This window comes from Pistacia vera, unplaced genomic scaffold (assembly GCF_008641045.1).
Source record: "Pistacia vera cultivar Batoury unplaced genomic scaffold, PisVer_v2 Contig79, whole genome shotgun sequence".
NCBI classification, from domain to species: Eukaryota; Viridiplantae; Streptophyta; class Magnoliopsida; order Sapindales; family Anacardiaceae; genus Pistacia; species Pistacia vera.
Genome location: NW_022196656.1, coordinates 29,615 through 52,849, shown reverse-complemented (window position 1 = coordinate 52,849; position 23,235 = coordinate 29,615). Strand labels below are relative to the sequence as shown.

The following is a 23,235-nucleotide window of genomic DNA, read 5'->3' as shown; positions in this document are numbered from 1 at the left end:
ATGATACAATCCACTAAATATTCTTAGAATATATATATGAATTAAAAACAAAAAAAAAACACTAACTTTAATTTATATTTCTCTACATAAAACAACTAATTTTACATTAATAGGTACAAAATATTCTTGGACAGTACTGTCAAACTCCTCCGCTTGTTGACGTTTCACCGGACCGTATTTCATTTATGCAAAACAGTAAAATAACGAAATGAACACTAATCGCTCAGTGAGTAAACCAAATTACACTACTGTTTTTTCTCCGTTACTCATATTCTGGCTTTCCTTTCTCACTTCATTCTTTTCTATTATTCTTTATTCTTTTCTATTATTCTAATTTGCTACTTACCGACATGCAAGAAGAATTAATATAAATGAATATATTCGAGCAAATATAAAATTCTAATCAATGCAAGTAGCATAATACATATCAAATTTTCTTTTCTGTTTTCTGTCTCTTATTCTATTTCTCTTTCTTTTTCTTTATTCTATTCTAGTTTGCCGATCGGCAGTGGCGGATCCAATTAATGACTTGTGGGGACTAGAGTCCCCACTCAACTTTTGAAAAAAGTCCATATCTTATATTTATTTAAATTTTACACTTATAGAATTATGAGATTTTGGGAACAGTCCTCACTGTTTTTTTAGATTTTATTTTTGTAAAACCCTATTTTTAATCCGAGTATATATATTTCATATTTTTTGTGATTTTTATTTTTATGCAAGAGGATCTGTTAGTTTTTAAAAGTTTTATTAGGAGTGAAAATGAAAGAAATAAGAACTGTTGGGTTTGCATTTAACTGAGGGGAGAAATCTGGGCATTTTTACATCAGAAAGCTAATGTGGTGAGGTCATTGTGAGAATAAGAGAATCTTGGGGCAGTTTCATAATTCAAAGAAGTTGTTTTATATATAAATTGGGTTGTTTGTCAAAAATGAAGAAAAAGAGAGAAAAACCCATAAAAAAGAAGAAAAGAAGAAGCAAAGGAAAAGGAAATGGGTTTGGTCAGTTTTATCTATTTGATTTTTCTGTACTTGAGTTGATAGTACTTGAGAACTAGATTGAGATTTATGTTATTGACATACATTCTTGTGATAAATTTGCTGAGTTACAAAGAATTGGTGATTTGGTTAAGAATTTAGTTCGGTTTAAAAAAGAAATTTTGCATACGTTGGTGTATAAGCTTGTGAAAGTTGCATTGGTTTTATTAGTTGTGATTGCGACTGTTGAAAGGGTTTTTTCTACAATGAATCTTGTGAAAAATCGGTTATGCAATCGAATGGGAGATCAATGGATGAATGATTGCTTGATCATCTATATTGAGAAAAATGTATTTGATACAATTGACAATGAGATGATTATCCAACGTTTTCAGAATAGGAAAACTAGTCAAGGACAATTTTAGAAAAATTGTTCTACTTTTACAAAAATTGTGTTTTTTGAAGATATTTATTTGTATTTTATAACTTTTTATTGAAGCTCATTATAATGAAAAAAAAAAAAGTGTAGTTATGATTGGTTTTAATTTTTTTATTTATTTATTTATATTTTGCCCCCATCGAAGGAAATTCCTAGATCCGCCACTACCGATCGGACTAGGCTGAGACATGGATTTGGAACCTAGCCGTGTGAGTGTATTTTAAAATTCTTTATGAGTACAATTCTCACCCACATGCACTTCTAACGGACTGTATAAATTCTGTTTTTCTATTTTGAGGTCACTCACTGATGGTGGTGTGCATGTAGGTATTTTCTACATTTCTGTCACTCATGGGTTCCCCATCGCAACAATCTTCTAACATAACATTCTATATCTCTGAAAAAGATTATTATATATATATAGATATATATATAAATTTCCAAGTTATGGAAATTCTACAATTATATTCTTTAATAAGTAGGAAAATATATATATTTACATGTTAGCTTAAAATGAATCTACAAAGCAATTTTCTTTTCTTTCCTTCTCTCACTTTTTGCTAACATTTTCCTTAATATTCTCACTTACCAAAATCAAGTATATATGGATGATATGCACAATATATGTATGGTCAAACCCATTCTTTGATGTTCTTTTCAAATTCAAGTACACAAACTTGAGAATTTATTATGGCATATTGATATGTCTATGACATAATCTACCGTTCTCTACTATCAACAATGTTATATCAAAGTAACAATTTAACATACAATTCTCTTCTAACACTTTTCCAAAGTCATAAGTTTCACAATTTATAATTCAATAACTAAATACAATGTGTTATTCAAAAAATACTAAAGGTTCAAGTAACTTGAGCCATACACTAAAAATCATTTATCTCATTGAACTAACATGACCAAGCGATATTATAAATTTTGGTATAACAAAAGGCACTCTTGAATACTAAAACTTACACTTGGTCAAGTCTAACATAACCTTTCAACCTCAATTCTTTTATTTCTCTAACAATTTCTTCAATAAGATTTAACACTTATGCATGCATTTCTCTTTAAATTTTCATCAAACAATTTACATATACATACAAATACTTAGTTGGCCACACTTCCACATCTCTCTAAATCCACCAAAATTGAAGCAAAAACTCACTAAACTTAACTTCAAATCCGGCTAGATTCAACACTTCAAAATTCCATCAACAATTCTTCCATAATTCCATCAAATTACCACATACACATGAACATGAACTACTCTTCATGGCTGGAATTTTACACATCATTCAACATTAAAACAGCCAATAATTCCCACGATACATCACATACAAACACACAAGAATCAATTTACACAATTATTGCTCAAATCAAAGCTAAAATTGTATTTACTTACCTTGAATTTATACAACACTAGTGATATAACATCCTTTTGCTAAAATTCTCTTCCTCTTAGACCTAAATCATATATAACGATAAGAATTTAGAACTTTAAAACTTAATCACACACCTTTGTGCTAGAATCTTATCTTTGGATGCTTTAAGATTGAAAATCTACAAAAATTTAAGCTAAACCCTATGAATTCTCTTTAAAATTTGATGAAGAAGTTTAAGAGAAAATGGATAAGGGGTGGCATGTACAAGGGATGAGAATGGCTAGGGTTTTGTCTATTGAAGCCTTAAAACTAATAATAATATATATATACACACACACATTTACATTCCCATTTTGCCCTTGCACTTTCTAAGAAATTTCATTGATGTCTTTTAGTCAATTACCTAATACCCTCATTTCTATTATCTTCTTCACATTATTTTACTTCATTTCACTCTCCACTTTTTCATCTAATTATGAGTGAAAATACTATTTTACCCCTAATAAAGTTTTAAAGAATTTTCTTCACATTTGTCTAAGATAAACCCCAAAGAAATTCAACAGGGTATTGGGGTATAAATAAAATTACGTACCTCGATGTGGGTGTTACATTTTCAACCTTCATATCATCCCCATCTCTAACCATCCAACCACTATCATTGTCACCACCACCTAGTCTCTGTCGCCAGAAACTCCATCAACTATTGCTGATGTTGCCATGACCAACATCAAACCTAGATCCAAATTTCATACCGTGAAATCAAAACACCCCAGATCCAAAATCTAAAACAATTTTCCATTTTCGTTGATTTTGGCCATTACCCTAACCTTTCTCTGGCCACACATCTCTTGGTTCAGGCCCGATCTAGCTTGATTCCGACTTTGTTGGCCTTTCCCGTCACTACCACAAGCACCATCATCCTTCCATCTCCAAAACCCCCACTTTTCCCACCTGATTCCACCCAATTTTACGCCAGTCGTCGCTAGGGTTCGCTCGATTTCTCTTGTCGGATTTTGGCGATTTCCAATGACCAAAATCAAAATTGACACCACCCCTAGACTCACCATCAACCCCTTAACAAAACACCTAACCTTTTAGCCCCTGATCGTTCACCATTCGCCAGCCACCACCAGGGTTCGTGTGATTCTCTCTTGCTGGTTTCTAGCAATTTCCGGCTACCAAAATCAAAATTGACACCACCCCAAGACTCACCATCAACCCCTTAACAAAACCCCTAACCTTCTAGCTCTTGATCGCTCACCGCTCGCCATCTGGTGCTTATTTGGCTGTTTCACAAATAGTTGTATTTTGAGTGGCTTGGAGACGGTTTTCTGGAAGCTGATTTTTGGAAGTTTCGATTGTTTTGGTGTTGTTTGTATGAAGTGTTGTGATATTGGTTGATCACGATCGATTGCAACTTGTGTAGTTGTGACTCACCACGCAATTTAGGAGTTACGGGAGCCAACTAGGCCATAGTGGTCGGTGATTGTGAGAGAGTTTTTGTGTTTTGAATTTGGGTTTACTTAGGCTTACAAATGATCACTTTATACTTTAATTGTTACATAAAACAATTTTTTATTAATTTAAGAGTGAGAATCTGAAATATATGAAACCATACTGGAAACTTACCATCCCGCTAATCTTTGGGCGGGAACATGTCCTTTGTCTTTTGCTTATATTTCATCAAAAAGCCTCTTAACTGGTTGATGCTAATACCAATTGGACCCCACGCCACGAACGGTCTAGAAAATAGGAAGCCTGGTTTGACTGGGAACCGTTAACTGTATACGTCTACACACTTACATTTCTCATCATCATCAATCCACTAAGATAATACAACACAACACAAACATAAGAAGGGAGAAATCAAAAATTAAAATTTAAAAAAAAAAAATGGCGACATCCGTTACTACTCCAAAGCTCACTACCACCTTCTTCTACAAAAGGCTGCCGATTTCACTTCCAATTTCTTCTCACTTTCTCTCTCTTCCTAAAACCCTAGCTTCTCCTTCTCTTTCTTACGTTCAGAGCCACCACCACCACGGTCAACATCATCAACGTCGTCATTTCTCCGTTCGAGCCGAGTCCGAGAATGGAGCTGAGACCGCTCGTCAGTACGACTTCGACCTTTTCACTATTGGCGCCGGTAGTGGCGGCGTCCGTGCATCACGTTTTGCCTCTAATTTCGGCGCTTCTGTTGCTGTCTGTGAGCTTCCGTTTTCAACAATTTCTTCTGAGACCACCGGTGGCGTTGGTGGCACGTATGTTCTGAACGTTTTGATGAAACTGAGTTGTAATTACTGAATTATTATTAGAAGAATCTTATCTTTTCACTTTTAATCTTTCCCTGTTATTATGTGTTGTCTGCCATAATTGTGGTAACTTTGTTTATTTTCATACATTTTTCCGATGATAATAATTTTTACCTACTTTGAAAGAGTTATAATCGTGATGTCAATTTGTACTGTCCCAGTCTTTTGGAAAACCCAAACTTAACTTGAGAGTGGCTTTGAATTCAGCTAGGAGGAGTTGGCTTTGTTGAATCTATTGTATTGAGATATCCAAGTAGAAGATAGTATTGATTTTCTGTTTTTCTATGAGCTTGTGAATGGTTTTCCATGTTTTTTTTTTTTTCCTTCTAATGCAGGTGTGTCCTTCGAGGATGCGTACCAAAGAAACTAATGGTGTATGCATCAAAATTTTCTCATGAATTTGATGAGAGTAATGGGTTTGGTTGGAAATATGAGGTAGAACCGCAGCATGATTGGAGCACTTTGATTGCTAACAAAAATGCTGAGCTGCAGCGCCTTACTGGTATCTACAAAAACGTTCTGAAAAATGCTAATGTCACATTACTTGAAGGTCGTGGAAAGGTGGGATTAGTCTAGGTCATTTATAATTTAGTCTATTCTTCTGCAGAATTTTGTGTACCTTCTCTTTGCTTCATGAGCTGTATGTAATATCCATTTTTGTTTTGAATCAATCAATCAATGAAATCTGTGCAGATTGTGGACCCGCACACGGTCGATGTAGATGGAAAACTTTATACAGCTAGGCACATACTAATCTCAGTTGGAGGACGTCCATTCATTCCTGACATTCCTGGTAGTGAGCATGCAATAGATTCAGATGCTGCACTTGATTTGCCATCAAAGCCTAAGAAAATTGCAATAATTGGTGGTGGATACATTGCCTTGGAGTTTGCTGGCATCTTCAATGGTCTGACAAGTGATGTCCATGTTTTTATACGGCAGAAAAAAGTTTTAAGGGGTTTTGATGAAGAGGTGTTGAACCATGCTAGATGCTTAATTAAGTTAAGTCTAACAGAAGTTTTCTTATACAAATGAACTTGTTTCGATATGTTTCTGCAGATAAGAGACTTTGTTGCAGAACAGATGTCTGTGAGAGGAATTGAGTTTCACACAGAGGAGTCACCGGAGGCTATCCTAAAGTCAGCAGATGGTTCACTATCTCTCAAGACTAACAAAGGAACAGTTGAAGGCTTCTCTCATATTATGTTTGCAACTGGACGCAGGCCTAATACAAAGGTTTGGAATATCTTTTTCGTTAGTGGTTATAATTTGGTGTAGGCCTCCTTGGGTCCATTGGGCTATTAATTATGTCATATAAACTCTGTATTTCCCACCTCAAAAAATATAACAAGGACCTTAGATTCTTTATCTTCAAGGTTTGCAATCATGCATCATACTTTGATTCAAATCTTTGTCAAAGGTGACAATGCGAACATTAAGATGCCTAATCTGTACCACACTGATACTTTTATGTTTTTATGTTTTGTTTCTAAGTTTTATATTTGAGAGAAGAATGTTGAAGCATATGAGTTAGATATTATATGAGTTTCTGCTTCATTGCAGAACTTAGGATTGGAAAAGGTGGGTGTTAAAATGAGCAAGAATGGAGCAATACAGGTACTGTTCCCACTGCTTTGGTGCATCTCTTGTTTATTTTATTTTATTTTCTGCTTTTTCTGTGGTGGTTTATCTTATCTAGTTTTTCTGTTCATTGTTTCCTCAGGTTGATGAATACTCTCGTACCTCTGTTCCTTCCATTTGGGCAGTTGGAGATGTTACAGATAGAATAAATTTGACTCCAGTTGCTTTAATGGAGGGTGGGGCTCTAGCAAAAACTCTGTTTCAGGATGAACCAACAAAACCTGATTATAGGTAATATAAATTTTTTTGTTAACAAGTGATTGAAGAGAGAGATATTGTTGAAACATTGTATTTGTCAGTAAATCTATGTGTGCCTTCATTAAAAAATAAATTGGGGATTTTTTTTATTTAATTATTATTCTTTTCTTCATTTTTTTATTTTTATTTTTATTTTCTGGAGAAGATTATTACAACATCCAGAGAAGTTGGATAATGCTAATTTAGAGCCATATAATGATTTTTTATTTGTTGGATTAATGTTTGCTTCTCTACAGACATGTAATAGTTGAAATATGGATTTAGCTCTTTCATGTTAGAACTTTATAACCAATTGTAATAACTAGATTGTCCTCTTCTTTGACAAATTGATTCCCCCTTTCTTTCAAGTGATTTAACTCTCAGTTAACTTCTCAAGAATATGTGTGTTTCAAGATTCTGTGATGTGAATTGCTTGCTAACTAATAACTTCTAAACAATTTTTCTTCCTTGAGAGTAGAGCTGTTCCGTCTGCTGTGTTTTGCCAACCACCAATTGGACAAGTTGGTCTTTCTGAAGAACAGGTGACTAATTATTTTGTTTGCATGTCTGCAACAGTTGCAATTAGTCTCTTGTTATTAATGTTTCTAGAACTGCACAGGCTATACAAGAATATGGTGATATTGATGTCTTCACAGCAAACTTCAGACCATTAAAAGCTACTCTCTCAGGGCTTCCAGACCGCGTGTTCATGAAACTTATAGTATGTGCAAAGACAAACAAGGTTCTGGGTTTGCACATGTGTGGAGAAGATGCGCCTGAAATTGTGCAGGTTTCTACCTCAATTAAAATGCTGTAACTGATTTTTTTATGGACGAAGCTCTCAAGATAGTTCTTAAGATCCAGAATACTCTTTAAGGTTTTTCAGTAAGTTCATGAATTTCAATGGTCAATCTGAAAGGCTCATTTTGCTTTTCAAACCAGAGCCCTAGCTCAATCTTGAACCTCAATAATTATAATGGTTATGAGGTATGAAACTTAACATGCCATAGGACAGAAAGGATCAAGGGCCACCATGTCTGAGCTCCCGTAGGAGATGTTTTATGATGGATGGTATGAATGCATGGTCTTCTGCAAGTGATTGAAGAATTTATGTAGGCAGACCAAATTTAGACATGTTCATTCATGTCAATCTTTTTTGTTTGGTTTAGTAAGGCTGCTACGTGATGACCCTAAATGCTTTTAAAATAAGCATGTTAAGTAGTATTTTGCAGCTTCAGCATGACCAATATTCATTTAGTAAATTTGTGAGCTGCTAGTAAGATCTAAGGTCTTGTGGTTTTATAATTGTTGAATTTCCAGGGATTTGCGGTTGCTGTGAAAGCTGGCTTGACCAAGGCAGACTTTGACACAACAGTTGGTATTCACCCAACAGCAGCAGAGGAGTTCGTCACAATGAGGACACCTACTCGGAAGATTAGAAAGAGCACTCCATCAGAGGTTTGTATAAATGTTGTGTAGTCACTTCTGATCCATTGTACCAAAAGATCTTTTAGTAAGTAAAGAATGGCAGGATAGTAGCACTTTTCGCGCATCTTTATTAAGAAGTTCCAAAAAAAGGAAAAAAAATTATAATGGTTATTGAATTCTTTTGCTGCTGCTGGCCTGGCAAATTGTCCTATAGAATTAATATAATTTATTACCAAGTGTTCATTGGAGGAATTTGTATTCTGGATTTATATAATTGGCAAGCCTAGATCTGTTTTATTACTTAAGTCAGAGATGACCTTTTTTTGTGTACATGTACTAATTTGTATGTTTTGCTCCTAGAAAGAGAAAAAAATTTACAGAGTTTCTAATCTGCAGTCTTATAAACTTCTCTCATGATTGAATGTACCAAATGCCATCCTTATATTTGTTTTAGGGAATGACTGGTCCTGAGGTGAAAGCTGCCGCAGGGGTTTAGCAAGAATCGAGTTTGATTAATCGACTGCACAGTGCATGGGCCCGTTTAAGGTGTGAACTGTTCAGAGTTGTGATTTCCTTCCAAAAACATGTTTGTTTGATTTATTATTTCTATCATTCCAAAGATTTAGATAAAAACTAATATTTTGAGAATGACACTGAAGATCATTACATGATATAAATCTATTAACAAAGGAAGAAGCTTTAAATCATTGTGATTAAATAGGAAAGCCGCTCATTGCCCACCATACGACTCCTTTTGTTCAATAAGCATATTTCTGGGGGTTTAGCATAGTAGCTTGCTGACATGTGAATCCTTCAAATGACATTTCTATTTTCTTCAAAACTTGCTGTCTTCTGAAATTTGAGTGGTTTCATGAGGTTTTTTTCTGACCTAGGTATAATCTAGTTGCTTTATGGGCCATTATAATATTCTAGATCCCGTAAAACTATTTTATACACATTAATAGTATGATATTGTTTGTCATTGTATCTGATTGGGCAGGTTGGGTTGCCAGTGAACAGTTTGTGAAGGATTGATAAAGAACTGGGACCGTACACCTGATTGAACTTCAGTTGGATGCATTAACACAGATTTCTTGTTTTGGCCATTGAGAAGCACAAGCAAAAGAACCTGTGGTTCAGTGGTTCTATAATTTTGTAGCGTGATTTTGCACTGTCCAACATGGGAATGAGCAGAATAGCGTTTTAAAATGGGATTGTTTTAATAAATTTGTTAGTATTTATTTTCTTTTTAGTATACCTTCATACTTGTTCGTTTTCACAGAAATGTTATGTTAATTTAAATAAGTATAGAATGTAAGTTCTCCTTGCTTCTAATTGTGCGATCAATTTTCAAGTGTATAATATGCCTGTATTGAACTGTTAGTTGCTTCTTAATTGCGTGAACAGATTTTCGAAGTTAATCAGAATGGTTACAACAACAAAGCCGTAACATGGTAGAGAAAGTAAATAGCAAATTATAAACTATGGTCAAATCAATTTAACAGAACCATAACATTTCTAATATGGATAAATCTGAACCTTCTTAATTCTACGTTTGGTTTGGCTCAGTTCAAGACGAACGGCCAAAATCCAAATCAAAGAAAATGCTTAATTGAAAATATCAAAATGAAATTCAATTGGGTATTTGCAACAAGGCACTCTTCGCAAAATACATAAGCAAAAACCGAGACTACTATCAAGCTGGAACTGTAAGTTGTAACCATAGAAGCAAGTACTTAACAAAATTTTTTTATCCAAAAATTTAATGCCTCAACATGATCAAGAAGAAAAACCAATAACCAAAACCATTGCAGAAAATTCAATCTGCAACAAAGGTACAGAACATTGAAAACCCTATAGCTATGGGGTGACTCACAAGGACAATCTCTAAATTGACTAGAATTATAATGTGATGCACCTCTCAGTGAATTGACCGAAACTGAAAAATAAGTCAAAATTTATTGCACTGTTCTCTTAGGAGACTGTCATGGAAGTTCACCAGCATGACAATCGGCAAGCAAGGGAATTGATACACTTGTATATTTGGAAATAAGTAAAATGCTTCAATCTTTAGATATGCAAATAAGAACTCCGTCAGCAGTGATTGGAAATCTGGAATTCTACATTCACTCTATGCATAGGGTTAATTATGCAACTTGTATAACAACACTTTTCCAGCAGCATTTCCCATAGCCACAAAACCACCACCAGGACTGAAATCCAAACACCGAGGATATTGTAGAGTCCTATTTGCTGGAGGCCAGTTTGAGAAAACGGTAAATGAAGGAATGTGTACCAACTTCAAACTGTTCTTCTTCATGGTTGAACAAATTGCCAATATTTGAGCATTGTTATTAAATTTCATAAAATCCACCTTGGTGGTTAGATTCTCGATGGTCTTGATTGGTTTTCTCTTACCCCCTAAGAACTCCTCTCTGTTGTATATATTTACTATCCCACTGTCAGAACCCGCTGCAAAGAAAGTTCCATTAGATGAAGTGCAAAGAGCTGTACCATTTATGCAACCTTCGTCAACTGCCTTATGGATGCAAGTTCTTGTTCTCAAATCCCAATGGTAGACCTGTCCATCACCCCCAGTGCTCAACAATTGCTGCCCGTCATTGGCAAAAGCTAAGGAACGAACACTTCCATTCATCTTCAGAGTTCCAATCAATTCCTTTGTCTTAGATGAAACTAACAAGATGTAACCTTCATTGCCCACAAATGCAATCGTACTAGAATCAGGGGAAACTTCAAAAACTTCCAAGCTTTTCTCCTCCCTCCCAACCAGGGGGCCTATTTTATCAACCTTCGCTTTCACTAAATCGAGGCTGTAAAAGAACTTTCTTCTTCCAGCTATTATAACCTGAGACCCATCAGGTAAGAAAGATGCCTTTCGAACCGGGCAGTCCTCAAGGAAAATGCTTTGAATTTTAGTATTCCGTTTACCATCAATCTGAAAAAATCTCAACCTTCGATCCAATCCAGCAACAAGAAGCAACTGAGCATTGCGATGGAACTGAACTGAATTTATTGGACCATTAGAGGGTTCCTCAGCATTAGCATCTACAAGTCTCGAGTATTCTAGAAGTCCAGGCAGCAGCTTTTCACGGCTCTTAACAACAAGATCTTCATTTGTCCTAAGAATATCATCAACAGCTTCAACATCCTCATAACCTCGAGCCACCATTGCCTGATTTTCTTCATCTGATGATTCATCATCATAAGAGCCACCCATCTTTGACCGTGAATCAAGTTGGGCCCATTCTGTACCTGGGTTCAGCTTAACATGCTGAGCCCTCAGTCTTGAAACATAATCTGAACCAGAAATCAATTTTTCATCCTCTTCCTTCCTTAGCTTCCTCAACCTATTAACTTTAGCAATATCTATCTTGGTCTGCAGCTCCTCCTCATCCACCCAGACAGGTTTCTTTTGCTGTGTTCCCTCTTCATCATCACTTTCCTCTGACAATTGTGACTCCTCTTCATAAACAGACAGCATTCTATCTGCAGAGCAATCCACAAAGTATGCAGCAGAACCATTTTGACCTTCCCCTTGGAATTCTTCCTCATCTTCCTTCCCAAATTCAACAGGGGCATAAAGGGATCCAAACAAAAAGTTTTCTAGCTTTTTCATTTCCTTTTCTTGCTCCATTCCCACTTGCTTTTCCTTCTCTATCTTTCTCTTCTTCACCCGTGATATCTCCAAACCAGATTCTCCTCCAACCTCAACACCTTTTGACTCTTCCAGGAGCAGAGGCTCATCACCATCTTCCGATTTTGAATTGACTTTCTTTCTAGAGACAACATTCTGAGATATCAAACTCATTTTCCGTGAAATAAGACCACGTTTTCTGCCAAATTAACAAAAACACGTAAATAAGTATGCACAATATTACCAATTAAGAAAATCCATAATATCCAAAAATACACTGCAAAATAAACTGGGGTTACCAAGGACATTGAAACACCTTTCCCAAAAAAGAAAACGATTTTTACACACAACAATACATTCTCAACAAAAGAAAATCAAATCTACATAAATAAAAATATGACACAGACAGAACACAGAGTAACAATAAAAACACCATATCAACTGTTAGAGAATTAGACTGCTTGTAATCCTTTAGAACAAAAAAGATAAAAAAAAATTCCATCGAGATGAAGAGTAAGAAGATGACAGAGCGCAATTCGTAAAATTACGTTTCAATATGCAAATGTTTATGAATTAAAAAAATTAAATCAACACATACTGTTAAAAAATCTTTGCAAATAGAGAAGAGGAAATGTCAATACCTGATGTTGTCCGACGGCAAACTAAAAGAGGGCTTCACTCAGTAAAACCCTAACTAAACTTGGAGGGTTTATAGAAAGAACCAACGAAAGTTATTTTTGACAACTATTAGGGGTAAAGTAGTAAATTAGTTCTTTATTTTTAAGAGACCCGATCCTCCCGCGGCCTTCACCCGTTTGAAATTCAACCGGGTTTTCGGACCTGATATAATATTACAAGATGAGATAATACATTTATGCAATGTATTAATTTTTATCATTATTACCATTGATTGTTGATAAATTGTAACTTTAAATTTATATTTAATAAAAAGAAAATTATATCCTTTCTTCTTTTGCTGCTGCTGGCCTGGCAAATTGTCCTATAGAATTAATATAATTTATTACCAAGTGTTCATTGGAGGAATTTGTATTCTGGATTTATATAATTGGCAAGCCTAGTTTGTTTTATTACTTAAGTCAGAGATGACCTTTTTTTGTGTATATGTACTAATTTGTATGTTTTGCTCCTAGAAAGAGAAAAAAATTTACAGAGTTTCTAATCTGCAGTCTTATAAACTTCTCTCATGATTGAATGTACCAAATGCCATCCTTATATTTGTTTTAGGGAATGACTGGTCCTGAGGTGAAAGCTGCCGCAGGGGTTTAGCAAGAATCGAGTTTGATTAATCGACTGCACAGTGCATGGGCCCGTTTAAGGTGTGAACTGTTCAGAGTTGTGATTTCCTTCCAAAAACATGTTTGTTTGATTTATTATTTCTATCATTCCAAAGATTTAGATAAAAACTAATATTTTGAGAATGACACTGAAGATCATTACATGATATAAATCTATTAACAAAGGGAGAAGCTTTAAATCATTGTGATTAAATAGGAAAGCCCTCATTGCCCACCATACTACTCCTTTTGTTCAATAAAGCATATTTCTGGGGGTTTAGTATAGTAACTTGCCGACATGTGAAACCTTCAAATGACATTTCTATTTTCTTCAAAACTTGCTGTCTTCTGAAATTTGAGTGGTTTCATGAGGTTTTTTTCTGACCTAGGTATAATCTAATTGTTTTATGGGCCATTATAATATTCTAGATCCCGTAAAACTATCTTATACACATTAATAGTATGATATTGTTTGTCATTGTATCTGATTGGGCAGGTTGGGTTGCCAGTGAACAGTTTGTGAAGGATTGATAAAGAACTGGGACCGTACACCTGATCGAACTTCAGTTGGATTCATTAACACAGATTTCTTGTTTTGGCCGTTGAGAAGCGCAGGCAAAAGAACCTGTGGTTCTATAATTTTGTAGCGTGATTTTGCACTGTCCAACATGGGAATGAGCAGAATAGCGTTTTAAAATGGGATTGTTTTAATAAATTTGTTAGTATTTATTTTCTTTTTTTTATACCTTCATACTTGTTCGTTTTCACAGAAATGTAATGTTAATTTAAATAAGTACAGAATGTAAGTTTTCCTTGCTTCTAGTTGTGCGATCAATTTTCAAGTGTATAATATGCCTGTATTGAACTGTTAGTTGCTTCTTAATTGCGTGAACAGATTTTCGAAGTTAATCAGAATGGTTACAACAACAAAGCCGTAACATGGTAGAGAAAGTAAATAGCAAATTATAAACTATGGTCAAATCAATTTAACAGAACCATAACATTTCTAATATGGATAAATCTGAACCTTCTTAATTCTACGTTTGGTTTGGCTCAGTTCAAGACGAACGGCCAAAATCCAAATCAAAGAAAATGCTTAATTGAAAATATCAAAATGAAATTCAATTGGGTATTTGCAACAAGGCACTCTTCGCAAAATACATAAGCAAAAACCGAGACTACTATCAAGCTGGAACTGTAAGTTGTAACCATAGAAGCAAGTACTTAACAAAATTTTTTTATCCAAAAATTTAATGCCTCAACATGATCAAGAAGAAAAACCAATAACCAAAACCATTGCAGAAAATTCAATCTGCAACAAAGGTACAGAACATTGAAAACCCTATAGCTATGGGGTGACTCACAAGGACAAACTCTAAATTGACTAGAATATATAATGTGATGCACCTCTCAGTGAATTGACCGAAACTGAAAAATAAGTCAAAATTTATTGCACTGTTCTCTTAGGAGACTGTCATGGAAGTTCACCAGCATGACAATCGGCAAGCAAGGGAATTGATACACTTGTATATTTGGAAATAAGTAAAATGCTTCAATCTTTAGATATGCAAATAAGAACTCCGTCAGCAGTGATTGGAAATCTGGAATTCTACATTCACTCTATGCATAGGGGTAATTATGCAACTTGTATAACAACACTTTTCCAGCAGCATTTCCCATAGCCACAAAACCACCACCAGGACTGAAATCCAAACACCGAGGATATTGTAGAGTCCTATTTGCTGGAGGCCAGTTTGAGAAAACGGTAAATGAAGGAATGTGTACCAACTTCAAACTGTTCTTCTTCATGGTTGAACAAATTGCCAATATTTGAGCATTGTTATTAAATTTCATAAAATCCACCTTGGTGGTTAGATTCTCGATGGTCTTGATTGGTTTTCTCTTACCCCCTAAGAACTCCTCTCTGTTGTATATATTTACTATCCCACTGTCAGAACCCGCTGCAAAGAAAGTTCCATTAGATGAAGTGCAAAGAGCTGTACCATTTATGCAACCTTCGTCAACTGCCTTATGGATGCAAGTTCTTGTTCTCAAATCCCAATGGTAGACCTGTCCATCACCCCCAGTGCTCAACAATTGCTGCCCGTCATTGGCAAAAGCTAAGGAACGAACACTTCCATTCATCTTCAGAGTTCCAATCAATTCCTTTGTCTTAGATGAAACTAACAAGATGTAACCTTCATTGCCCACAAATGCAATCGTACTAGAATCAGGGGAAACTTCAAAAACTTCCAAGCTTTTCTCCTCCCTACCAACCAGGGGGCCTATTTTATCAACTTTCGCTTTCACTAAATCGAGGCTGTAAAAGAACTTTCTTCTTCCAGCTATTATAACCTGAGACCCATCAGGTAAGAAAGATGCCTTTCGAACCGGGCAGTCCTCAAGGAAAATGCTTTGAATTTTAGTATTCCGTTTACCATCAATCTGAAAAAATCTCAACCTTCGATCCAATCCAGCAACAAGAAGCAACTGAGCATTGCGATGGAACTGAACTGAATTTATTGGACCATTAGAGGGTTCCTCAGCATTAGCATCTACAAGTCTCGAGTATTCTAGAAGTCCAGGCAGCAGCTTTTCACGGCTCTTAACAACAAGATCTTCATTTGTCCTAAGAATATCATCAACAGCTTCAACATCCTCATAACCTCGAGCCACCATTGCCTGATTTTCTTCATCTGATGATTCATCATCATAAGAGCCACCCATCTTTGACCGTGAATCAAGTTGGGCCCATTCTGTACCTGGGTTCAGCTTAACATGCTGAGCCCTCAGTCTTGAAACATAATCTGAACCAGAAATCAATTTTTCATCCTCTTCCTTCCTTAGCTTCCTCAACCTATTAACTTTAGCAATATCTATCTTGGTCTGCAGCTCCTCCTCATCCACCCAGACAGGTTTCTTTTGCTGTGTTCCCTCTTCATCATCACTTTCCTCTGACAATTGTGACTCCTCTTCATAAACAGACAGCATTCTATCTGCAGAGCAATCCACAAAGTATGCAGCAGAACCATTTTGACCTTCCCCTTGGAATTCTTCCTCATCTTCCTTCCCAAATTCAACAGGGGCATAAAGGGATCCAAACAAAAAGTTTTCTAGCTTTTTCATTTCCTTTTCTTGCTCCATTCCCACTTGCTTTTCCTTCTCTATCTTTCTCTTCTTCACCCGTGATATCTCCAAACCAGATTCTCCTCCAACCTCAACACCTTTTGACTCTTCCAGGAGCAGAGGCTCATCACCATCTTCCGATTTTGAATTGACTTTCTTTCTAGAGACAACATTCTGAGATATCAAACTCATTTTCCGTGAAATAAGACCACGTTTTCTGCCAAATTAACAAAAACACGTAAATAAGTATGCACAATATTACCAATTAAGAAAATCCATAATATCCAAAAATACACTGCAAAATAAACTGGGGTTACCAAGGACATTGAAACACCTTTCCCAAAAAAGAAAACGATTTTTACACACAACAATACATTCTCAACAAAAGAAAATCAAATCTACATAAATAAAAATATGACACAGACAGAACACAGAGTAACAATAAAAACACCATATCAACTGTTAGAGAATTAGACTGCTTGTAATCCTTTAGAACAAAAAAGATAAAAAAAAATTCCATCGAGATGAAGAGTAAGAAGATGACAGAGCGCAATTCGTAAAATTACGTTTCAATATGCAAATGTTTATGAATTAAAAAAATTAAATCAACACATACTGTTAAAAAATCTTTGCAAATAGAGAAGAGGAAATGTCAATACCTGATGTTGTCCGACGGCAAACTAAAAGAGGGCTTCACTCAGTAAAACCCTAACTAAACTTGGAGGGTTTATAGAAAGAACCAACGAAAGTTATTTTTGACAACTATTAGGGGTAAAGTAGTAAATTAGTTCTTTATTTTTAAGAGACCCGATCCTCCCGCGGCCTTCACCCGTTTGAAATTCAACCGGGTTTTCGGACCTGATATAATATTACAAGATGAGATAATACATTTATGCAATGTATTAATTTTTATCATTATTACCATTGATTGTTGATAAATTGTAACTTTAAATTTATATTTAATAAAAAGAAAATTATATCCTTTCAAATATTTTAATTGAAATTCTAATATGTAAAAATGGTCCATAGAAAGACGATATAAAAATGGGACAGATAACAGATCAATGACTCCTTAAAATTAAACAATTTTTTACACTGAATATTAGTCTTTAGATATTATAAGAATGAATGGTATAGATTTAGTAGTAGAGATTAACGGGTTTTAAAAAGTATGTATAACCAATGAAGGGACTAAAAACGATGATATATATTTAATATATTTTTTTTTTCATTTCTTTCTCCTCTCTCTTCCCTTTTAATTCCAAAATTTACATCACTCAACTTAACAAAGTTACAAAATAATAATAGTACATTTTTTTAAGCATTATAAATACAAATGTTTTGGAAATAAGAATAATAAAACTAGTGTTGTGTATGATTTTTCCATTAAGTTCAGAAATGTTAGAAGCCCACGACAATATAGTTCGCCCCAGAATCAGTTTAACTCAACACTTGTCCGACCCAGTATAAATTCGTTGAGATATAGCTCGACGCAACATAAACTAATCGCGACCAACCCTTACAATTGTTCGAACAAATCACAGATAAGCTCATATCCCGGATATTTTGAAATGGATGAGATTAACAACAATGATAGCATGATCTTAGCGCTTAATCACGAGAATATTGGAGTTACACTTTGAGTTTGATTGTAATCTTGATAATTTCTCTCTTTTATTTGTAAAAAAACTTGCATATAAACCCCTCCAACAATAAGAGAGGGGTTAGCAATTTGTTCTAGACATATTATAATATTTCTTGTAAGCTCTCGAAGCAATAATAAAAACAGTAGATGTAGGCTTAAGTTCTAACTTACTGAATCACTTTAAAAATTGTTTGTTGCTCTTACTCTTAAGCATTTATATTCATTATCTTTGCTAGTTTTAATTAATCACGCATACAACGGTTCTGATTCCATCAAGGTCAATCGAATCACTCTGGTTTCTGTAAAATCTTGCATCAACAATTAGCATATTATTTTAATGTGTAAAAATTAATAATTATTGAGTATGCGTTACCATAAGTTACTAAATTGAAAAAAGAATACAAATGAATATCTAATAATGTAATCTCAAAATTATTTTTTTTAATTTAATATTTTGAATTGAATTAAGAGGGAAGACAGAGGAAAGAGATATGAAAAAAATATATATGTATCATTGGTTTTTTTTTTTTTTTTCATCTATATGCACTACTTATACCTATTTTTTAAAACCCATTAATCTCTGCTACTGATCTACACCATTCATTCTTATAATATGTAAAAAGCAACAGTTGATGTAAAACAATGGTGTAATTTTACGGAGCTATCTCCAATAAAAATACTTTTAATTTTTATTAGTTAAATATGTTTAGCTAACTCTAATCAATACATTTTTTTCTTTAATAATTCCATGAGAAATCATCTTGTTGTGCATAGCTAGCTATATATTGAAAGTTGTATGTATTCCATTTTGGGTTTTAAATAATGGTAGTATCATGATATGATATTAATGTTACTATAATTAAATATTTAATTCAATAATTATCAATCATTTTAATAATAAAAGTAAACAAAAATTAAAAAAATTTAATATTTCATGTAAAAATAGAGGAAGTTTATAATACTACTCTGGTATTTATTTATATTATACCACAAGTTAATATATGCATGTTGGGATATAGTGACTTGTTTTCCTATTTGTTCCCATATAAAATTGTATGTCTTTAGAAAAATTATTTAATAAAAAGTACGGCTTCGTTTGGTTGGATTTTGGGAATACTACTTTTAGTATTCCCAAAAAAGTTAAACAGTAAAATACCAAAAAACTCACAATATTATTTAACTTTATTCAATTTTTTTTAAATCCTCTAAATTTGTTAATTTAATTAAATACCCCTAAATATTTTTAATGTTTTTGTTACGGCGACTCCGATCACCCTCTGACGGTGGTGGCCGACTGTCCGTATTTGAGGGTGGATTGAGAGTGTTTTTGTTAATTTTTAATGTTTTATTATAGGGGGTGGTTTGTAAAAAAAAAACATAGAATGTATTTTATTAATTTGTAAATCCTACATCGTAATACCCGTCAAATTCAACTTTTTTCAAAAAACTTTTCTCAAAAACACAAAATTGTGAACCAAACAGAGCCTACAATTATAATTAGGAATAGAATTGTGGGAGTCCTATTAAGAATTGAAATATGAATCCTATTAAAGATAAAACATCTCATATCCTACCTATAAATATATGGGTGATAACCAATTCAAAGTTATAAAAGAATATAAGAATACAAAGTATTTAGTGTAAGGGTTATTAAATACCATGAGTGGAGTGTCTTGGAAACTATGATTGTTTTCGCTCTGTTAATTATGTACCAAGTTTATAGTGTTTTGTACTCTTATATATCGTGTTTATGAAGTTATAACAAATTTTTCTCATCTGTGGATATAGACGAATTATGTCGAACCACATAAATATCGTGTCATTTTGTAAGGTGTGATTTTATTCATATATTATTAATTTAGAATGTATGTTATCTGTTGTCCAATCTCCTAACAATGCATGTCAAATAATTATTGAATTTAATAATTATCATGTCATTATAGATTTAAACATAGATGAGGAAAAAAAAAAAAAAAAAACTTAGAGTTGAATGACAAAAATTCATTGGACAATGGTATAGATGATGTGATATCACGGCGGTATTCTAAATATTTTTTTCGTCAAATATATAAGTTGTAGCGATTTTGTAAGTTCACCAAGAGGAGAGGGCCTAGCCAACACTGCAATTAATTTACATATCCGATGATTTTACACTAATGATTTAGGTAATTAGAACTCAAAATGTACTAAGTTTGAATTAAACATGGTCATCACGAGTCTCATCAGAAGCGCCAAGGCCTAATTTGCTAAGGTGTGTGTGAATATCCGGAAGGTGATCGTCTATTAATTTAGGCCTTTCTGGCTGCACCCAACGCCCTTCGTAGTTCCTCACCATTCCCTTGTTCGCATCTTGCCTCCAACACGGTGGAACCAAGTAATGATCTTTCAAAAAATCAGTCGCCTTGTTCACCAGCGCCGGATCTCTCCCAGTTGCCAGCACAAATCTATGCCCTTTTCCATGGTATCTGCATTGCATTAGCAAACAGTTAATACTCAGCACCCACAGTTTCAGCACTTCAAAACAACCAAGAAAGTTTTTCTTTATTCACTTGTTTCTGTTAACTTATAGTGATAGCTCACCTACATATAATGAATCAGACCAATTTAGTAGCTGTATTGATTCAGCTATTGGTTGGTTTGTTGGTTTTAAAACTAGTTTATTAACTGTTTGGATTAAGAAAACTGAAAATCAAACAGTTGCTAATTGCTGGGGAGTGGGGACATAAGCTGTAACCTGAAGTGAAATGGAAACTGGTGCAATTATTTAGTATTATTAACAGTGAATGTTTGGTCTGGCTATAAGCAATTGGTGATCATGGCATGGGGACACGATAGAGTTTCATATTATTAAATGATTTTCCAGCTAGCCATCCCAACATCCTATACAAACTAATAATGCCATAGTATCATCAACCAATCTTTCAATGGCATGAGGGTACTAGTAATTAGTTTGATTTTTTTTATCAGAACCCATCTGTATAGTTCCCTATGCATCCCACATGCTGATCTGCGTTTCAATATAAACTGATGCATTTGGATTGGTGAAAATAAAAAATGAAATTCAATTATCAAAGTGTGAATGTAAGGTGCCTTATAGCCAAAATCAGTAAAACATATGAACTGAACAATGGAGCGGTGCAAATGGTGAATACTAACCCGTCAAGCAAATGCAGGAGAGCCTCCAAATCATGAGCACAAACGGGATCATTAGTCTGTTTCAAGAACGGAGAGTTCTTATGATCCAACGCCAACTCAACTCCCACATGCGAGTAACTCCATGGCGATCCCCCCGCCACCTTCATCAACACCGGCCACACATTCTCGTTCAAGAAAAACCCCGGAGATTTTGGCACGATATCATTCACATTCACCACCCTCAACACCTTCACCCCCAGCGTCTCCATCCTCTCCTTGAACCTCACATTCCCCACCCGCGGCCCTGAGAACGAAAACACCGAAACCGGCACCGCCCGACTGTCTTCCATCACATTCAAACCAGCTTCAGCTATATCATAAGCACTTAATATCGCCAAAGCGCTCCCAAGACTGTGGCCTGTAATCGTAATACTAATTTCTTCGTCGCAGTACATTTCTAATAATTTCTTAACTGTGGTTAGAATTTGTTCCCGGGCGGAGAATTTACAGAACCGGCAGTTGACATCTTTATCAGTATATAGATCCAAGAACCCGGATTCGACTTTCACGGTGTGATCCGGACACGGGATTTTGTTGTTGGAAATGGGCTTGAGGAAGTCCATTAAATCGGCAATCCACTCGAGGCGAGTCACGGTGCCCCTCCATGCAATGGTTATGTCACGGCGGCCTAACCTCTTGGTGGTTTCGTCGTTCGAAACGGCGACGTATCCAATCCAGTTGGCGTTCTTGCTCCAGACTTTCGGCCACCGAGATTTTTTGAAGAAATTCGGGAGGTTTATGTTGGAGGTCGCGTAGAGATAACGAAACACATCGTAGCCGTGATGTTCCATGCCCAGAGAGGAGAAGAAATTACGATGCATGAATCGACAGCTTCCACAGTACTTCGAAAACGGGTCGAAGTCGAAACCGTCGTAGCAAGCTTGCGCCATCTCACCGTACCGGATGAGTTCGGATCTCAGAAGCGGGTCCATCGGATCGAGCATGCCCACCCAGTCGTCTTGACCGTGGATTTCTCGCCATACTTCAGCTAGTTTTCTCTCTTCACTGTCGTTTCCAGAGTTTTCTTCAACTGTTTGTTCGTCTTTCGTTTGTCTTCTCTTTCCCAGTTCGGTGATGGCGGCGATCAAAGACTCGTTAGTCTCTGACATGACTCGAGACACGAAAGGGTTTTTTTTTGCAAAGTTTATGGAATTGGAGGGACTGGACTGAGATGAAAGTGGTGAAAGAAAGCATTTTTCCGGGCGGAGAATGTGGTGTGACTGGTGTTGAAGAGGAATGTTGGAGGGAGAAAAGGCGGCCATTGAAGTGGTAGTGAGAGCAGAAAGAGGGAGAAATGATAAATAAATTAATAAAAATGGAGGATGAATTGATGTTCTCAACGTTATCTTGTAAATATATAAAACATGAGTATGAATATTTAAAATGCATGTGGATCATGTGGTTTCGTTCCCCTTGGTCAATCGAGATATCCTACTATTATTCTAGGTTTTCGCTTTTAAGTTTTAACTTCACGAAAGTTCGCTCTGTGTTGTCTGCTAGCTACCAAATATACATAATGCCAAAAACCCCAACCTAAAATACAAATTTTTTAGAATTTAAAATTTCACTTCAAAAGTCTTTTTCCATGGATGAAAGATTACATGATCTGATACCTAAGCACGTTTAAATGCTTCTTTGAATAACAAAAAGCATTTGTTTCTCTTCCCATACAGGCTTCACCACATTTCCTATTCCTCCCATTTTGTCAAAATTAAACTAGTATAACGTAGGATATTGCCAACACATATTTACCTATTACTCGTTTATAATTTCCCACTTGACCACCTTCTTTAATCAGCTTTTTCTATGGTCAATACTTTCTCCTGCTCTTTCAAGATTTTGGTAGAGTTAGAAGTAAAACTATTGGATTGATCAGACATGATAAAATTAACAAAAATAA

The 23,235-nt window shown here is 35.1% G+C and overlaps 4 protein-coding genes and 1 long non-coding RNA gene across 5 annotated transcripts; 2 read left to right on the top strand and 3 right to left on the bottom strand.

Moving 5' to 3' along the window:
- Positions 1–4,635: 4,635 nt before the first annotated feature.
- On the top strand, positions 4,636–9,537 carry LOC116116928 (glutathione reductase, chloroplastic). Its single transcript, XM_031402962.1, has 11 exons — positions 4,636–5,062; positions 5,449–5,674; positions 5,807–6,085; positions 6,173–6,349; positions 6,677–6,730; positions 6,837–6,985; positions 7,470–7,533; positions 7,611–7,781; positions 8,312–8,449; positions 8,874–8,965; positions 9,420–9,537. Exons 1-10 carry the CDS (start codon positions 4,695–4,697, stop codon positions 8,913–8,915), a joined length of 1,668 nt encoding a protein of 555 aa, XP_031258822.1. The 5' UTR covers positions 4,636–4,694; the 3' UTR covers positions 8,916–8,965; positions 9,420–9,537.
- A 1,025-nt stretch (positions 9,538–10,562) lies between these two features.
- On the bottom strand, positions 10,563–12,767 carry LOC116116927 (U3 small nucleolar RNA-associated protein 18 homolog). Its single transcript, XM_031402960.1, has 2 exons — positions 12,716–12,767; positions 10,563–12,273 (listed from the first exon to the last, which is right to left on the bottom strand). Exon 2 carries the CDS (start codon positions 12,246–12,248, stop codon positions 10,563–10,565), a length of 1,686 nt encoding a protein of 561 aa, XP_031258820.1. The 5' UTR covers positions 12,249–12,273; positions 12,716–12,767.
- Positions 12,768–13,100: 333 nt separating this feature from the next.
- Positions 13,101–14,204, top strand: LOC116116929. Its single transcript, XR_004125894.1, has 2 exons — positions 13,101–13,411; positions 13,866–14,204. It is a non-coding gene; the product is annotated as an uncharacterized LOC116116929 (long non-coding RNA).
- Positions 14,205–14,590: 386 nt separating this feature from the next.
- LOC116116918 (U3 small nucleolar RNA-associated protein 18 homolog) lies at positions 14,591–17,206 on the bottom strand. Its single transcript, XM_031402953.1, has 2 exons — positions 17,155–17,206; positions 14,591–16,712 (listed from the first exon to the last, which is right to left on the bottom strand). Exon 2 carries the CDS (start codon positions 16,685–16,687, stop codon positions 14,990–14,992), a length of 1,698 nt encoding a protein of 565 aa, XP_031258813.1. The 5' UTR covers positions 16,688–16,712; positions 17,155–17,206; the 3' UTR covers positions 14,591–14,989.
- Positions 17,207–20,166: 2,960 nt separating this feature from the next.
- LOC116116934 (phospholipase A1-Igamma1, chloroplastic-like) lies at positions 20,167–22,649 on the bottom strand. The gene is made up of 2 exons (XM_031402971.1): positions 21,297–22,649; positions 20,167–20,605 (listed from the first exon to the last, which is right to left on the bottom strand). The coding sequence occupies exons 1-2, from the start codon at positions 22,595–22,597 to the stop codon at positions 20,338–20,340; spliced, it is 1,569 nt and encodes a 522-aa protein (XP_031258831.1). The 5' UTR covers positions 22,598–22,649; the 3' UTR covers positions 20,167–20,337.
- Between the last annotated feature and the right edge of the window lie 586 nt (positions 22,650–23,235).